Source organism: Nyctereutes procyonoides, unplaced genomic scaffold (genome assembly GCF_905146905.1).
Source record: "Nyctereutes procyonoides isolate TBG_1078 unplaced genomic scaffold, NYPRO_anot_genome, whole genome shotgun sequence".
Taxonomy (NCBI): domain Eukaryota; kingdom Metazoa; phylum Chordata; class Mammalia; order Carnivora; family Canidae; genus Nyctereutes; species Nyctereutes procyonoides.
The window spans coordinates 37,799,139-37,816,247 of NW_026575020.1; the positions used below are offsets into that span (position 1 = coordinate 37,799,139).

At 41.8% G+C, this 17,109-nt stretch overlaps 1 protein-coding gene across 3 annotated transcripts in view; it reads right to left on the reverse strand.

Moving 5' to 3' along the window:
• STXBP1 (syntaxin binding protein 1) overlaps positions 1-17,109 on the reverse strand; it is a 76,669-nt gene that overhangs the window by 35,360 nt on the left and 24,200 nt on the right. For all 3 annotated transcript variants that reach the window (XM_055320871.1, XM_055320860.1, XM_055320866.1), the window contains exons 2-3: positions 1,831-1,880; positions 157-238 (exon numbers count right to left, since the gene is read on the reverse strand). In XM_055320871.1, coding sequence (XP_055176846.1) covers positions 157-238; positions 1,831-1,880 — 132 coding nt within the window. The remainder of the gene's footprint in view (positions 1-156; positions 239-1,830; positions 1,881-17,109) is intronic.

The window sequence follows — 17,109 nt, forward strand, 5'->3', positions numbered from 1 at the left end:
AAGCCTTGGGTCTCTCTCAAAAACTTATAGTCTTACCACCCAGGTTGCTGAAAGAATCTAAAGTCAAGTGAGATAACAGCGAACAGGGAGAGGGAAAGATCGCCAGAAAGAGGAGGCCTGAGTTTCACTCAAGGGTAGAGAGACAGCTGTGCTCACTTGTTATCCCCTCGGTCATGATGTCCGTCATCTTACAGCAGGAGGACAGCATCCTCATGCTCAGCTGATCGACCACCAGCACCTGGAAGCAAAAAGAACAGCTTATGGCCTGCAAGGAATCTGTTATGATTCTTTCAGCTTACTGTTAGACTTCAAAAAGCACCCCAGAAATATAGAATAGTAAGTTATAAATACTTACTATGGGCCAGAAGTTTGCTAACATATCATGCTAGCTTTTCTCTCCTATGCCACACCCAAACTTAACCTTCTAAGAGTCTAGAGTTCATTCTTGCCGACTTAATTTTATAAGCTTAAAAAATTAACATTTTTCCATGATAAAGAAACGGACTACTCATAAAAAAGGCAAAAGAGAAAAGAAAAGAAAAATGTCATCTGCAGCACCCACATTCAGAGAAAACCATACTGGAAATTATCTTTTCTTTTTACATGAACACTCGTGCCACACATATGGCTTAGAAGGTGAGGACTTCGTTGCCAACATCATGAGGATGGAGCAATATATGAGTTGTCTGGGCACATACTCTACCTTGGCCCAGACTGGAAGAGGAAGAACACACCAGTCCCAGCCTAAGTTTCAGACCTACAATTCTTCAGCTAACCATTCCCTTCTCCATTCAGGCAACAGTGGGGAGAAGCCATAAGCTAAAACAAGGGTACTTCTCTTCCTCTTTAATGATATAAACCAAGATAACACGAGCTAGACACAATGTGGACCAGAAAGCTCTAAGAACCAGTTATTTTTCATTTAAAATTCACAAGTCTGAAAGTCTATTACTGATGGGAAGGGTAAGAGAGAAAGAAGAGGACATGGATAAAGAGGAGGATGGACGTGCTGGTAAAACAAACTCAACAAGGCTGAGGTGGAGACCAAAATGCTTCTGTACCATGCAGCTTTGTTGTTTATGGACAAAGACAACTTGAAAATGTATGGGCTCTTGACTGTAGGACAACTTAGGGGCAAGAATGATTGGTATAAACCCTCCAATGACACATGGGAAAGTTCAAGTAAAAGGGCATCTTCTTCTGATTGGTATAATGCCTGGCCCCAGACAACCAAATGACTTTCGGAATAGAAGACAGCCGCTTTCCCACTTGTATCACCCACTCAGGTAAGTGAGAACATAATTAATCTGATTGGCTTAAGTACTTGCTTCCAGCATTGCTCTAAATGTTCTATGAATAAACAAGCTTCCTTCTTTCATCTTATGTAATTACAGATAAATGGGGATGGATCAGATGAGGGCTTTCCAAACTGTTGTATAGGTTCTGTGGAGATGCTTTAGGGCCACCAGAGGGACTTCTTTCTCTCCCATAGCAAGCAGAATAATTTCACCTTCTTCTGCTTTATAGAAGAGGTTCCAGGTAAGATTTTGTTTGAATAAGAGTTCCTTTGCTAAAGTGTCCCACCAGGTGATCTTTAACAGAAGCTTTATTACCAAGAGATTTCTTAACTAGGACTGCATAAAATGAGGCAGAAGGGATTATTATTATTATTATTATTATTATTATTATTTTACTCTCTGGACACAGCAAAGGTATTGATTCCCTACTTATATATCTTTCCTCCAACTCTATTTTCTTATACTTTCACCATTCTTGTATTTTCCACATGAACTCACCTGTTAAGACCCTTAATTGTGCTCTTCTACCTACCTTCCACTCCCCCTTCTTCTTTACCTTCTTGATCACATCATGCATAATCTCTAAAAAAGGAGAGAAAAAAAAGAAGAGAAAAGAAAAAGAAAGGAAGGGAGGGAGAGAGGGAAAGAAGGAGAGAGGAAAATTTAATGTAAAGGTCTTTCAACACCTGTTTATTATATTACACCAGGTCATTTCCTCCACAGGCTTTGTATTCTCTGTCATGCAATTCAACCAATCTGCTTACTGAGCCATAATCAAATTATCACAAACTTTTCCTGTTCCTTTATTATTTAAAAAAATATATTTTATTTTTATATATTTTTTAAATTAAAAAAATTTTTAAAGATTTTATTTATTTATTCATGAGAGACACACACACACAGAGAGGCAGAGGCATAGGCAGAGGGAGAAGCAGACTCCATGCAGGAGGCCCGATGCGGCACTCAATCCCAGGATTCCAGAATCACGCCCTGAGCAGAAGGCAGACACTCAACCACTGAGCCACCCAGGCGTCCCTTATTTTTATATTTTTTATATTTTTTAAAGATTTTATTTATTTATTTGAGAGAAAGAGGCAGAGATAGTGAGAAAGAGCATGAGGAGGGGAGGAGAGGGAGAAGCAGCCTCCCCGTTGAGCAGGGAGCACAACGCGGGGCTGGATCCTGGGATCCTGGGATCATGGTCTGAGCTGAAAGCAGACACTTAACCAACTGAGCCACCCAGGCTCCTCTAACTTTTTTTTAAAGTAAGCTCAAGGCCCAAAGTGGAGCTTGGACTCTTGACCTAAGATCAAGAATCACATACTTCACCAACTGAGACAGCCAGGTGCCCCTCTTCCTATTCCCTTAATTTGGCAGTTCTCAAACTTTTTGTTTTTTTAATTTTTTTTTAAAGACCTCATTTATTTATTCATGAGAGACGGAGAGAGAGAGGCAGAGACACAGCCAGAGGGAGAAGCAGGCTCGATGCAGGAACCCAATGCGGGACCTGATCCCAGAACTCTGGGATCATGTCCCGAGCCAAAGGCAGACACTCAACCACTGAGCCACTCAGGCATCCCAGTTCTCAAACTTTTTGGTCTCAGGACTTCTTCGCACTCTTAAAAACTGAAGACTTCAAAGAATGTTTGTTAGGTGGGTAAATATCTGTTGATATTTATCATATTAGAAATTAAACTGAGAGGGGCACCTTGCTGGCTCAGTCAGTGAAGCATGTAACTCTTGATCTCAGGGTTGTGAGTTCAAGCCCCACGTTGGGCATAGAGTTTACTTAAAAATAAAATCTCTCTCTCTCTCTGTCTCTATGAATGAATAAATAAAATCTTAAAAAAAAAAAAGGGCAGCCCCGGTGGCGCAGCGGTTTAGCGCTGCCTGCAGCCCAGGGCATGATCCTGGAGACCCTGGATCGGGTCCCACGTCGGGCTCTCTGCACATGGAGCCTGCTTCTCCCTCTGCCTGTGTCTCTGGCTCTCTCTCTCTGTCTCTATGAATGAATAAATGAAATCTTAAAAAAAAAAAATCTTAAGGGTGCCTGGGTGGCTCAGGCACTTAACTGGCCTGGTGGCTCAGTTAAGCATCAACTCTTGATTTAGGCTCTGGTCAAGATCTCAGGGTCCTGGGATCAAGCTCCATGTCAGGCTCCCACTCAGCAGAGAGTCTGCTTGTCTCCCTCTCTCAACCCCCATGCTTGCTTTCTCTATATATATCTCTTTCAAATAAATAAATAAATCTTTTTAAAAAATCTTTAAAAGGGGCGCCTGGGTAGCTCAGTGGTTAGGCGTCTGCTTTCAGCTTGGGGCATGATCCTGGGGTCCTAGGATCAAGTCCCACATTGGGCTTCCTGCATGGAGCCTGCTTCTCCCTCTGCCTATATCTCTGTGTCTTTCATGAATAAATAAATAAAATCTTAAAAAAAGTAAAAATAAAAAATCTTTAAAAAATAAGAGGAGAAATTTTTAAAGTAATCATTAATTCACTTAAAATTACAAGAGGATGGGTAGCCTGGGTGGCTCAGAGGTTTAGCGCTGCCTTTGGCCCAGGGCCTGAGTCTGGAGACCCGGGATCGAGTCCCACATCGGGCTCTGTGCGTGGAGCCTGCTTCTCCCTCTGCCTGTGTCTCTGCCTCTCTCTCTCTCATGAATAAATAAATAAAATATTAAAAAAAAATTACAAGAGGAAGGGGGCCTGATTGGTTCAGTCAGTTAACCATCTAACTTTTGATCTCAGCTCAGGTTTTGAGTCTTAAAAAAAACAAAACAGGGATGCCTGGGTGGCTCAGCGGTTGAGCATCTGCCTTCAGCTCAGGGTGTGATCCTGAGGTTCCAGGATTGAGTGCCACATGGGGCTCCCTGCATGGAGCCTGCTTCTCCCTCTGCCTGTGTCTCTGCCTCTGTCTGGGTGTCACTCATGAATAAATAAACAAAATCTTAAAAAACAAAAACAAAAAACAGTGGTGTCTGGGTGGCTCAGTCAATTAAGTATCTGCCTTCAGCTCAAGTCTTGATCACAGGGCCTTGGGATTGAGCCCTATGTCCCTGCGTCAGGCTCCTTACTTAGCTTCTCCCTCTCCCTCCAGCTCCCTCTGCTTGTGCTTTCAGTGAAATTAATAAGTAAATAAAATCTGTAAAACAAAACAAAACAAAAACCAAGAGGGGTGACTGGTTAGCTCAGTCCAGAGAGCATGCTGACTCTTGATCTCTGAGTCATGAGTTCAAGCCCCATGTTGGACATTGAGTTTATAAAAATAGATAGATAGATAGAAACAAGAAACCCATTATATATTAACATAAATAGCATTTTAATTAAATATAATTATATTTTCTACAATAAAACAATAAAAATTGTTTTTGTATCTCTCTTCATCTAGCTTCATAAAAGACAGCTGGGCTTTCCTATATGCTTCTGCAGTCTGCTATGAATCACATAGCATCTAGAAAACTCTACTGTATACTTGAGAATAAGAGTGAAAAAGTCAAATAACATCTTAGTCTTATTATGAAGACAGTTTTGCTCATGGACTCCCCATGGGATCCCGTGTTTGAGAACCAAAGCTTTAAGTAAATGGGTAAGAAGGTATGACATTACCTCAGGCCACATGAGACCCCTTAAGCTCCAAAAACAGTTATGATATCTTTCTAACCTTGAGCTCATCTATGGGATACTCCCAACCAAAATCACCATTTTGGTAAGCCACAGTTCCTAGAAATGCCACACCATACACAAGTCTATCCAGCCATGGAATCTTCACAGGAAATAAAACTTCAGCCACTCTTTCTAAATCCAGGTAATACAAGGGCCTGGATGGACTAAAAGGCAAGAGTTGCCATCAGCAAGTGTGTTTCAAACACTGAGGTCATTCTCTAGAGCACAACAGTTCCGAATTCTACTTTTGATGATCTTCAATAATCTGATGTGTTATAAAAGTTTCCCAAAATCTTGGGGCACCTGGGTGATTCAGTTGGTTAAGCATCTGCCTTCAGCTCAGGTCATGATCCCAAGGAGATGCCAGGGTCCTAAGATTGAGCCTTATGTCCGTTGTCCTCCCTGATCAGTGGGGAGCCTGCTTCTCCCTCTCCCCTCTGCCACTTCCCCTGCTTATGGCTTGTTTGTTCTCTCTCTCTGTCAAATAAATAAATAAAATCTTAAAAAAAAAAAGTTTCCCCAAATACTTAAAAACTTTTAAAGTTTTTATTTAATATCTTTTATTTTATATTTTTAAATATTTTATTAAAATTTTATTTAAATATTGATAAATTTTTAAAAACTTTTTTATTCAATTATAAAAAAAAAACACACACTGTAGTAAGCATAGAAAACACAAATAAGTATAAAGAAGAAAATACCAATACTACTTGTATACATTAAAAAAAAAAAATTGGGAATCCCTGAGTGGCTCAGTGGTTTAGCACCTGCTTCAGCCTAGGGCATGATCCTGGAGTCCTAGGATGAGTCCCGCATCAGGCTCCCTGCATGGAGCCTGCTTCTCCTTCTGCCTGTGTCTCTGCCTCTCTCTCTCTCTCTCTCTCTCTCTCTCTCTCTGTCTCTCATGAATAAATAATAAATCTTTTTTTAAATTTTTATTTATTTATGATAGTCACAGAGAGAGAGAGAGAGAGACAGAGACAGAGACAGAGACATAGGCAGAGGGAGAAGCAGGCTCATGCACCGGGAGCCCGACGTGGGATTCGATCCCGGTTCGACAGGATCGCGCCCTGCGCCAAAGGCAGTCGCCAAACCGCTGCACCACCCAGGGATCCCTAAATAATAAATCTTAAAAAAAAAAAAAAATCACCTGTAATCCTGCCAGCTTGAAGTAGATAATTAACATTTTAGTTTATTTCCTGCTAGCTTTTTCCATGCAACTCTACATAGTTAATATAATGCTGTATACATAATTTTGTATTATGCTTTTTTCATGAATAAGCTCATTTTCCCACATTAATAAAAATGCTCCCTTGATTTTAAATGCCTGCATAACAGTCCCTAGTTTAAGTCAACAATTTCCCCAATAGCCATTTAGATTATTTCCCAGATTTCAATGTGATGAAAAATTGGGAACAAATACATCCAATGATAAGGCTGTGCTTAAGGCAATTAGGTTATGTTAATATAATGGAATACAATGTACTCATTAAAAATAATGATATGGTAGCATATCTATTCACTCAATAACATTTGCTGAGTAACCACTGTTTACCAGTCAGTGGACCAGGCACCAGGAATGGAACATAGAAGACATGGTACAGCTCCCATGGAGCTTATACCCTGGTGGAGAAAGCAAACACTGGATCAAGAGCAATCTCAGTTTCTTGTAAGTGTTCTCTGAGGTGAATAAACAAAAACTATGGTAGAAAAAAAAAAGTTGTGAACAGCTACCTTAAAGAGGAGACCAGACAAGGCCTCTCTGAGGAAGTGAACCTCACAAGGAGGATACCAGCCATTCAAAGGCTGGGAAGGAGAAAGACCAAAAGACATCTTCTCGGAATGGAGATGGTATAAGTTGAGGTTGGAGGACACATCATACAGCACCTTGATAAGGAGTATTATTTTTATCTGAAAGGTACTGGAATGCCACTGGTAGATAGATTTCACTTTCTTAAAGATTTCATCCATTTATTCATGAGAGACACAGAGACAGATGCAGAGACATAGACAGAGGGAGAAGCAGGCTCCCTGTGGGGAGACTGATGCGGAATTAGATCCCAGGACCCCGGGATCATAACCTGAGCCAAGCACAGACACTCAACCACTAAGCCACCCAGGCACCAGGGAGATGGGAGACTGGAACGGATGAGAACAGAAGGAAGGCGCAGAGCTAGGAGGCCTTTGCAATCAGAAAAAAAAAAAAAAAAAATCAGCATGACTGGTAGCAGTGGTCATGGTAAGAAGTGGATGGATTTGATACATATTTTGAAAATACAACCAACAGAGCTAGCTGCTGAATTGGATATGTGATCTGAGGGATGAAGGATGGGGAAGAGACATAGATAAATCCTGGGGTTTGGGCTCAAGCAAAACTGATGTAAAAGACATTTGGAGATACAGAGAGAAAAGATTTAGAGGAAGAACTGAGTTGTAGGAGAATAGCAATAATTCTTTTTTGATTAAACATTGAGATGGCTGGGATCCCTGGGTGGCGCAGTGGTTTAGCGCCTGCCTTTGGCCCAGGGCGTGATCCTGGAGACCCAGGATCGAATCCCATGTCGGGCTCCCGATGCATGGAGCCAGCTTCTCCCTCTGCCTATGTCTCTGCCTCTCTCCCTCTCTCTCTCTGTGACTATCATAAATAAATAAAAATTTAAAAAAATTTAAAAAAAAAAGATTGAGATGGCTAAGAGATATCTGAGGAGAGATGGAGGGCAGGTAGCTAGAGGTAGCTCTGGAGTTTGGGAGAGTGACCTCAGCTGGAGGTAAAAATTTGGACTTCAATCCTTCCTGCCTAGGTATTCCCATTCCAAAATTCTTGGTAAAGATGTTTGTCATGGGTATTGTTAACAGCCAATTCTAATGCTGCCCTACATTTTTCTAATCCAATACCGAAAAGGAAACAAGGATTAGAGCCCATTTTAGCATTAAGAATCAGGTAGCTTGGGCTACTTCCCCACAAATAATCCCTGGCAATCACATTTCATCTCATAGTCCTCTTTGTGTGGAAAGAAACAAAGCCTTCTGAGGCGGGTCTAACCAGCAGATCTTATTTTTGCACACCAAACTGTGTGTATAAACAGCCACACCATCCCCTCCACCACCCACCTAGTCTATACAGATGGAATGGAAGATACCAAGGCAGCTTCAATTTCTCCATAATTGCGAGGACCACAGCACTCGCGGACTCCGCTTCCCTCATAGCCAAGGGGGTAAACAAGAAGGATCCTTCTTGGCCACATGCACCCAATATACCAAATGAAGTCCTGAAGCACAGACTCTAGGGATAGCTCCAAACCCTGTCCCTCCCTTGTGAAGCCCTGTCCTTATAGCCCGGGCACCCATGACTGCATTTCACAGTGACATGTGTCAGGACCCCTGAGCCCATGGTACACCAAAACATGTGAAATAGCATGACTAATATTAGATGGGGAGAAATGTGAGCACCACCGGAGTCCTTAAAATCTTCCCTTAAATGGGGGATTCAAATATGCTAATGCCCTGTCCAGAACAGATGCATCAGGAATCTGGTGCCAACAGATCAAAGGAAAAATACGTCTATTCTACAAAGAGATTTAAAGTAATCTAAACTCAGGCCACAAATGGCCTCCTCTTTACCAATCCAAAGTACAGGGTCGTTCTGGCTTAATAGGTAGTTCTAAAAGACACTCTTGTGTGCTTGCTTCGGCAGCACATATACTAAAATTGGAAAGACACTCTCTTGAATATAAAGCTAGTTACTCAACAAAGGTCACCCCCATCTCCTATAATAAAAAAAAAAAGAAAAAAGAAAAGAAAAGCATCAGAGGAAGCACTAATGTTAGACCAGGGAAAATCCAGGTTCAGGCATTTATGATTGTGTGAACTTGGGCAAGTTTAAAATGTTTTAACCCTCAGTTTTCTCACTGAAAAATTTAAATTATAATATTCTTTTCTTAAAAAATATTTTATTTATTCATGACAGAGAGAGGCAGAGACACAGGCAGAGGGAGAAACAGGCTCCATGCAGGGAGTCCGATGTGGAACTCGATCCTGGGACTCCAGGATCACACCCTAGGCCTAAGGCGGCGCTAAACCGCTGAGCCATCGGGGCTGCCCAAATTATAATATTCTAATGGCCTGTTATAAAGATTAATGGGATACAATGCTCAGTCAGTGCTTCGCATTTCACAGAAGGCACTTATTGTGATGTCACTATAAAATATGCTATTCATACAACAAGGAATTATTTCCTTATGAAAATTATGACACTGCATCCATCAATCAAGATTTTTAATATAATGTAAAAACCTATTAAAAAGAAACACATATTCAAAATAGTTTTAAAATAATCACAAAAATATTAGACAGCAATCTCTACAGGTAGTTCACCCAAAACTTCAAAAGCTTCTCTGACCCCCCAACACACATGTGATAAGTTTTAGGATAATGGCACGAATGTGTCAATATATATAATATAAATCTTATATGGAAATATAAAGTTGAACGGAAGATTCCTTCTATCCCTTCTGAGAAGACAGAGACCTCTTTAGGAAGAAATGCATTTACACCAGAAGCACAAGTGGGGACCCACAGGAAGTAAAGGTATTTAACAGTCCTACAGAGATACACAGGATTGTATTTTTAAATTGCTATTACTAAACATTGTTCTGCAAATTCGCTTAGACAAGAAAACAAAATGAGGTAAGGATATAAAATTGGTAAGAAAAATGCAGAATATCTGCCTGCAGCAATCATGGGAATCACATTAAAACGCTCATGAAGATACAAAATAAATACATAAGAACCAACGGGGACTTCTCCAGAGCAAAAACAATCTGAAAACAAGTCTGATGTTTACCACCGCATACTGGGCCCTGGGCCGGGACTCCACCTCTCTCAATTCTATCCACTGCTGGCAATTCTGCTCCAAAGCAACAAGAAGCCTCTTCCTCTTTCCCTGGCAGCACTTCAAATACCTGAAGATGGCAACCATGTCTCTTTGTCTTGTTCTGGGCTGGAGAGTCTCCTTGCTAAACAACTGTACCTCCCAAGTGGAATGAGTTTAGGGCTAAACAATACATGAGAAAATGGTTTAAGTACTTGAAAACAAGACTTCCAAGTCCTGTCAGGATCTTTCTTGCCTTAGACTCCCTGCATAATCATTTCTTGGCCTTTTGGCTAAGATCAAGTGTAGACTCTCTGCATGGAGCCTGCTTCTCCCTCTGCCTATTCTCTGCCTCTCTCTGGGTGTCTCTCATGAATAAATAAATAAAATCTTAAAAAAAAAAAGAAAAAGAAAAAAAAAGATCTTGCCTTAGAAATACTCATTTAAGGGCATCTGGGTGGCTTAGTTGTTGAGTGTCTGCCTTTGGCTCAGGTCGTGATCAAGGGTCCTGGGATCAAGTCCCGCATCAGGCTCCTTACAGGGAGTCTACTTCTCCCTCTGCCTATGTCTCTGCCTCTCTGTGTTTCTCATGAATAAATAAATAAAATCTTAAAAAAAAAACCATATATACATAGACTCCTAGTCACCTAGCTACAAATTATTTACCATTTTGTCTTCTTTCTTTCTTTCTCTTCTTTCTTTCTTTCTTTCTTTCTTTCTTTCTTTCTTTCTTTCTTTCTTTCTTTCTTTCTTTCTTTCTTCTCTTCTTTCCTTCCTTTCTTTCTTTCTTTCCTTCCTTCCTTCCTTCCTTCCTTCCTTCCTTCCTTCCTTCCTTCCTTCCTTCCTTCCTTCCTTCCTTCCTTTCCTTCGACACAGAGAGAGAGAGAGAGGCAGAGACACAGACAGAGGGAGAAGCAGGCTCCATGCAGGGAGCCCGATGTGGGACTCGATCCCGAGTCTCCAGGATCATATCCTGGGCTGAAGGCGGTGCTAAACTGCTGAGCCACCTGGGCTGCCCTCATTTTGTCTTTATGTAGTTCTTCATAATACAGAAGTAGCACATTTTTGTTGAGAAATTCAAATAGATATGTAAATACAAAATGAAATTTACCTCCTTACCCCATTCTTGAGGGGAAACACTCGTGAACAAGTCTCACAAGCACCCTTACAGATCCTTCTCTATGCATATACAAATGTATATGGGAATGTACACATGTATACCCATGACTCATTGGCTGAGGCCTGGGGAGGTTAAGTAACTTTCCATGATTCTCCTTCTTTGGTGCTTAAGAACCCTTGTGTTAGAAAGCACTTTAGGGATCCCTGGGTGGCGCAGCGGTTTGGCGCCTGCCTTTGGCCCAGGGCGCGATCCTGGAGACCCGGGATCGAGTCCCACATCGGGCTCCCGGTGCACGGAGCCTGCTTCTCCCTCTGCCTGTGTCTCTGCCTCTCTCTCTCTCTCTCTCTCTGTGACTATCATAAATAAATAAAAAATTAAAAAAAATATAAAAAAAAAAAAAAAAAAAAAAAGAAAGCACTTTAGAGGGCAGCCCAGGTGGCTTAGCGGCTTAGTGCCACCTTCAGCCCAGGGCGTGATCCCGGGGACCCGGGATCGAGTCCCACATCGGGCTCCCTGCATGGAGCCTGCTTCTCCCTCTGCCTGCGTCTCTGCTGCGCGCATGCTCGCTCGCTCTCTCTCTCATTAATAAATAAAATCTAAAAAAAATTTTTTTTAAAAAAGGAAGAACCTTAGAGATGATTTAAGACCAGAGTCTAGGTCCCTCATTTTGGAATTGAGATACTTCTTGCAAAACAGAACCATCTCGGGACGCCTGGGAGCTTTTTGAAAGTATTTTGGCTAGGTTGTGATTGCTCAGATACTGATTAAAAATTAATTACTGGAGAAATGGGACGCCAGGGTGGCTCAGGGGTTGAGCATCTTGCCTTTGGCTCAGAGTGTGATCTTGGGGTCTGGGGATCAAGTCCTGCATCGGGCTCCCTGCATGGACCCTGCTTCTCCCTCTGCCTATGTCTCTGCCTCTCTCTGTGCCTCTCATGAATAAAATAAAAAAAAAATCTGGAGTGGGCAAACCCACTAAATGGTCACTCTAGAGTAAGCAGAAATGGGTTCCTGGATCCCCATCCAAATGTTCTTCCCATTACACACAGTGTCTCTTGGCTATAGCATGGACTGGACTCTGAAGTTTAAAGCTAGGTGTGCTTTTCTCTGTTTCATTTCAATGATCACCTTGACACAGTAAAGCTAATTGATTCAGATGGGTTTTGGAGCCAGATCCTCCACTTACCCAGCTGTGACCTTCACCAAGTTATTAAATCTGTGTCAGTTTTCCCAGCTGTAAAATGGGAATGACCACACATGACCCATGGAATTATTGTGGGGATTAAATGAGTTCACGTAAGCACTTAGTTTAGTACTTAACACTTGGTTATCACCATCACCATCATCATCTATTTCAAAGGGTACTAGATCTCCCTAGGATGGAAAAACCCAACAATTTCCAGTTGGTTTCTTATTGCTCCTCCAGGGAGTTTGCGATGTCTTTTTTTTTTTTTTTGTCTCCTGTTTTCCAGTTTATTTCTCTGCATAGAAAATTCTAAAAGAATTTTCTTTCATCCACTCAACAATGATGATTTTTTGAACACCTGCTATATGTCAGACCTCCCTCCTGACACTGCAAAGACCACAGTGAACAAACTAAATAAGACGTCTGCTCTTAAGGTGCTTATACCTGATATGGAGGGCAGAAACAGCCAATAAACACTAGAAAGTCAACAAGATCATTCTAGAGACTGATATGTGCTCAAAGGAAATTAAAAAGGTTAATCAACAAGAATGTGATAGAGGTTTGGTAGAAGGTCCTCTAAGGAGGTGACAAGGAGGATCAACATTGTGTCATTCAGGCAGGAAGAGTTTTCCAGGCATAGGAAAAGCAGGTGAAAAATCCTCAAGTTAGAATCAAGAGTGGTATAGTCTAGGAATAAAGAGAAAGCAATTATGGGGAGACCCAGCGAGCTCAGTGAGGGAGAGAAAGGTTTAGGATGCACTGAGAGGTCACCCCAGAGTCTCACCTGGTCTTTAAAGCAGTAACTCCTTACTGAGGACTCCACAAGGCATGCACAGTATTCTGTGCCTGTAACACTAAAACCTCATTCAGTCACCTTCAAACATGACAATTCCTTCCCATCCCTGCACCCTCAACTCCCACTCCGTGTCTGGCATTTGGCATAAAATAATGATCTAGCAAATGCCTGTAGAATGAATGAATCCCCGAATGGCATAATTGAGCAGTGCTTGCTGAGAGTGAAATGAGTGGTTCTGTTCATAGTGTATCTCATGACTGCATAAGGTGATTCCACCCAGTAGCTTGCTGCAACCACCTACATACCCCCTTCCAGGGCTGCCAGTCTCCTGATATCCCCCAAGATTCAGAATTCCCAGTTCAAGGATGATTGCCAGAAAAAAATAGTCTCAGGGACTCTTTCACAGGGATTGCTAGAGAGAGAGAGCTTTTTATTCTTGAGGAACATGACAGGTAAGTTATGGTTATTCTGGCTAGCCCCAAGTTTGTAAGCCAGAAAGATCTAGAAATATTTTCCCCAAACTTTCCTCAATTAAATGCAGTGAGGGGTATGGGTATTACATGAATGTTCAGATACAAATGCTCAAATCCAAAGTTTTCTGCCATCTTAGCATTTCTCTAGTAATTAGTTTTTTTAAAGATTTTATTTAGGGGGGATCCCTCGGTGGCGCAGCGGTTTGGCACCTGCCTTTGGCCCAGGGCGCGATCCTGGAGACCCAGGATCGAATCCCACGTCGGGCTTCCGGTGCATGGAGCCTGCTTCTCCCTCTGCCTGTGTCTCTGCCTCTCTCTCTCTCTCTGTGACTATCATAACTAAATAAAAAAATTTAAAAAAAAAGATTTTATTTAGGTATTCATGAGAGACCAAGAGAGAGGCAGAGACACAGGCAGATGAAGAAGCAGGTTTCATGCAGGGAGCCCGACGTGGGACTCAATCCTGGGTCTCCAGGATCATGCCCTGGGCCAAAGGCAGGCGCTAAACCACTGGGCCATCCAGGAATCCCCTAGTAATTAATTTTTAACCAGTATCTGAGATATCACAACCTATCCAAAATACTTTCAAAAGCTCGTATTAAAAAAAAAGCCCAGGGATCCCTGGGTGGCGCAGCGGTTTAGCGCCTGCCTTTGGCCCAGGGCGCGATCCTGGAAACCCGGGATCGAATCCCATGTCGGGCTCCCAGTGCATGGAGCCTGCTTCTCCCTCTGCCTGTGTCTGTGTCTCTGCCTCTCTCTCTCTGTGTGACTATCATAAATAAATAAAAATTAAAAAATTTAAAAAAATGCTTGGGCTTTAAAAAAAAAAGCCCAATCAATAATTCAGTCTTAATTTTTAAAAAGTGCCCACAATTATAGAATCTAACACTTACTGAAGAATTACTATATGGAATACCTTGTCCTGTACATTTTACATGTATCATCTCATTTAAAGCTCACTGTGACCCTCTAAGATTAAGTATTATAATCACTCCCATTTTACAAAGAAGGAAACTTAGGCCAAGAAAAGTGAAATGTCTGAGATGAATGGAGAAAGACGTATACAATGGAACACTACTCAGTCATCAAAAAAATAAATCTTGCCATTTGCAGCAACATGGATGAAACTAGAGGATATTATGCTAAGTGAAATAAGTCAATCAGAGAGAGACAATTATCGTATGATCTCACTCATCCGTGGAATTTAAGAAACAAAACAGAAGATCATAGGAGAAGAGAGAAAAAAATAAGACAAAATCAGAGAGAGAGACAAACCATAAGAGATTCTTAATCACAGGAAACAGACTGAGGGTCACTAAAGGGGAGGGGGGTGGAGGGATGGGATAACTGGGTGATGGACATTAAGGAGGGCACATGATGTAATGAGCCCATACATTACATGATGTAATGGGTATTATATAAGACTGATGAATCACTGATCTCTACCTCTGAAACCTAGAATACATTATATGTTAATTAATTGAATTTAAATTAAAAAAATAAGTGAAGTGTCTAGCACCTGCATTATAAAATGCACATAACCACAGGAAGCCTATGGAGAATATATATATATTTAAGTATAAATCAATTCTTGGCCTCAAGGAACTTATAGTCTATTTGGGGAAACAAGACAATATACCCAAAGCCTAAGATAAAAGTCATCAGAACCCTCCTGCACTGCTCCTGGGAATGTAAAATGGTATAGCCGCTTTGGAAAACAGTCTGGTGGTTCCTTAAACAGCTCAATGTAGAATTACACTCCTAGGTATACACCCAAGATAAATGAAAACCGAGGTCTACACAAAAACTTACACATGAATGTTCATAGCAGCATTATTCATAAAGTGGAAGCCAAAAAAGTGGAAACAACCCAAATATCCATCACCCAGTGAATGGAGAGATAAATGTCGTATAACCAGACAATGGAATATTCAGCCATAAAAGGAATGAAATACTGATACATGGTTCAACATGGATGAATATTTAAAACATACTAAGTCAAAGAAGCCTGTCACAAAAGACCACAGGTCCAGTGAATTCCATTTATACAAAATGTCTACAATTGGTGAATCCATGGATATAGAAAGTAGATATGGATTGATCAGTAGTTTCCTAGTGCAGGGGAATGGAAGAGTTGGGGGTAATGTTAAGGGAGTATGCAGCTTCTTTTTGGGGTAATGAAAGTGTACTAAATTTGTGATAATGGATGTACACTTCTGTGCATATACTAAAAGCTACTGAAATGCACACTTTAAATGGGCAAATGGTATGGTGCATGAATAATATCTCAAGAAAACTGTTTTTAAAAAGTCATCAGATGGGGTACCTGGGTTCCTCAGTGGGTTAAGCATCTGGCTTCAGCTCAGGTCATGATCCCAGGGTCCTGGGATTGAACCCTGCACCAGGCTCCCTGCTCAGTTGGGAGTCTGCTTTTTCCTCTCCCTGCTGGTGTGCTCTTGCTCTTAAATAAATAAAATCTTAAAAAAAAAAAAAAAAAAAGAGTCCTCAGAGAGAGACACCGGGTAGCACAGTTGGTTGGGTGACTGACTCTTGGTTTCCACTCAGGTTGTGATCTTAGAGTCTTGAGATTGAACCCTACATCAGGCTCTGTGCTCAGTGTGGAGTCAGCTTGGAGTTTCTCTCTCCCTCTCCCTCTGTTCCTCCCCCTGCTTGTGTGGACATGCTCACTCTCACTCTCTCTCTCAAATAAATAAATAAATAAATAAATCTTTTTAAAAAAGTCATCAGAGAGGGATGCCTGGGTGGCTCAGCGGTTAAGCGTCTGCCTTAGGCTTGGAGTGTGATCCCGGAGTCTCAGGATCCAGTCCCACGTCGGGCTCCCCGCAGGGAGCCTGCTTCTCCCTCTGCCTGTGTCTCTGCCTCTCTCTCTCTCTCTCTCTCTCTGTGTGTGTCTCTCATGAATAAATAAAATCTTTTAAAAAATAAAAAAAATAAAAAATAAAAAGTCATCAGAGAATTTCACTTTTTTTAAAAAGATTATTTATTTATTCATAAGAGAGAGAGAGAGAGAGAGGCAGGCAGAGACACGGGCAAAGGAAGAAGTAGGCTCTATGCAGCGAGCCCAATGTGGGACTCCCGGACCACATTCTGAGCCAAAGGCAGACACTCAACCGCTGAGCCAGCCAGGCATCCTGAGAATTTTTTAAAAATATTTTATTTATTTATTTGAGAGAGAGAGAACACGAGAGAAAGCATGAGCTGGGGGAGAGGCAGATGGAGAGGGAGAACCAGATCCCCTACAGAGCAAGGAGCCCAATGTGGGGCTCAATCCCAGAACCTGGGATCATGACCTGAGCCAAAGGCAGACACTTAACCAACTGAGCCACCCAGGCGCCCCATCATCATAGAATTTTAAATTTTTTTTTTTAATTTTTTTTTTTTTAATTTTTATTTATTTATGATAGGCACACAGTGAGAGAGAGAGAGGCAGAGACACAGGCAGAGGGAGAAGCAGGCTCCATGCACCGGGAGCCTGACGTGGGATTCGATCCCGGGTCTCCAGGATCGCGCCCTGGGCCAAAGGCAGGCGCTAAACCGCTGCGCCACCCAGGGATCCCTCATCATAGAATTTTAGATGAAAATTTCAAACCCAAGTGGCTAGGTGGCTCAGGTGGTCCTGGGATCAAGCCCCATGTTGGGACTCTCTACTCAGTAGGGAGTCTGCTGCTTCTCCTTCTCCCTCTGT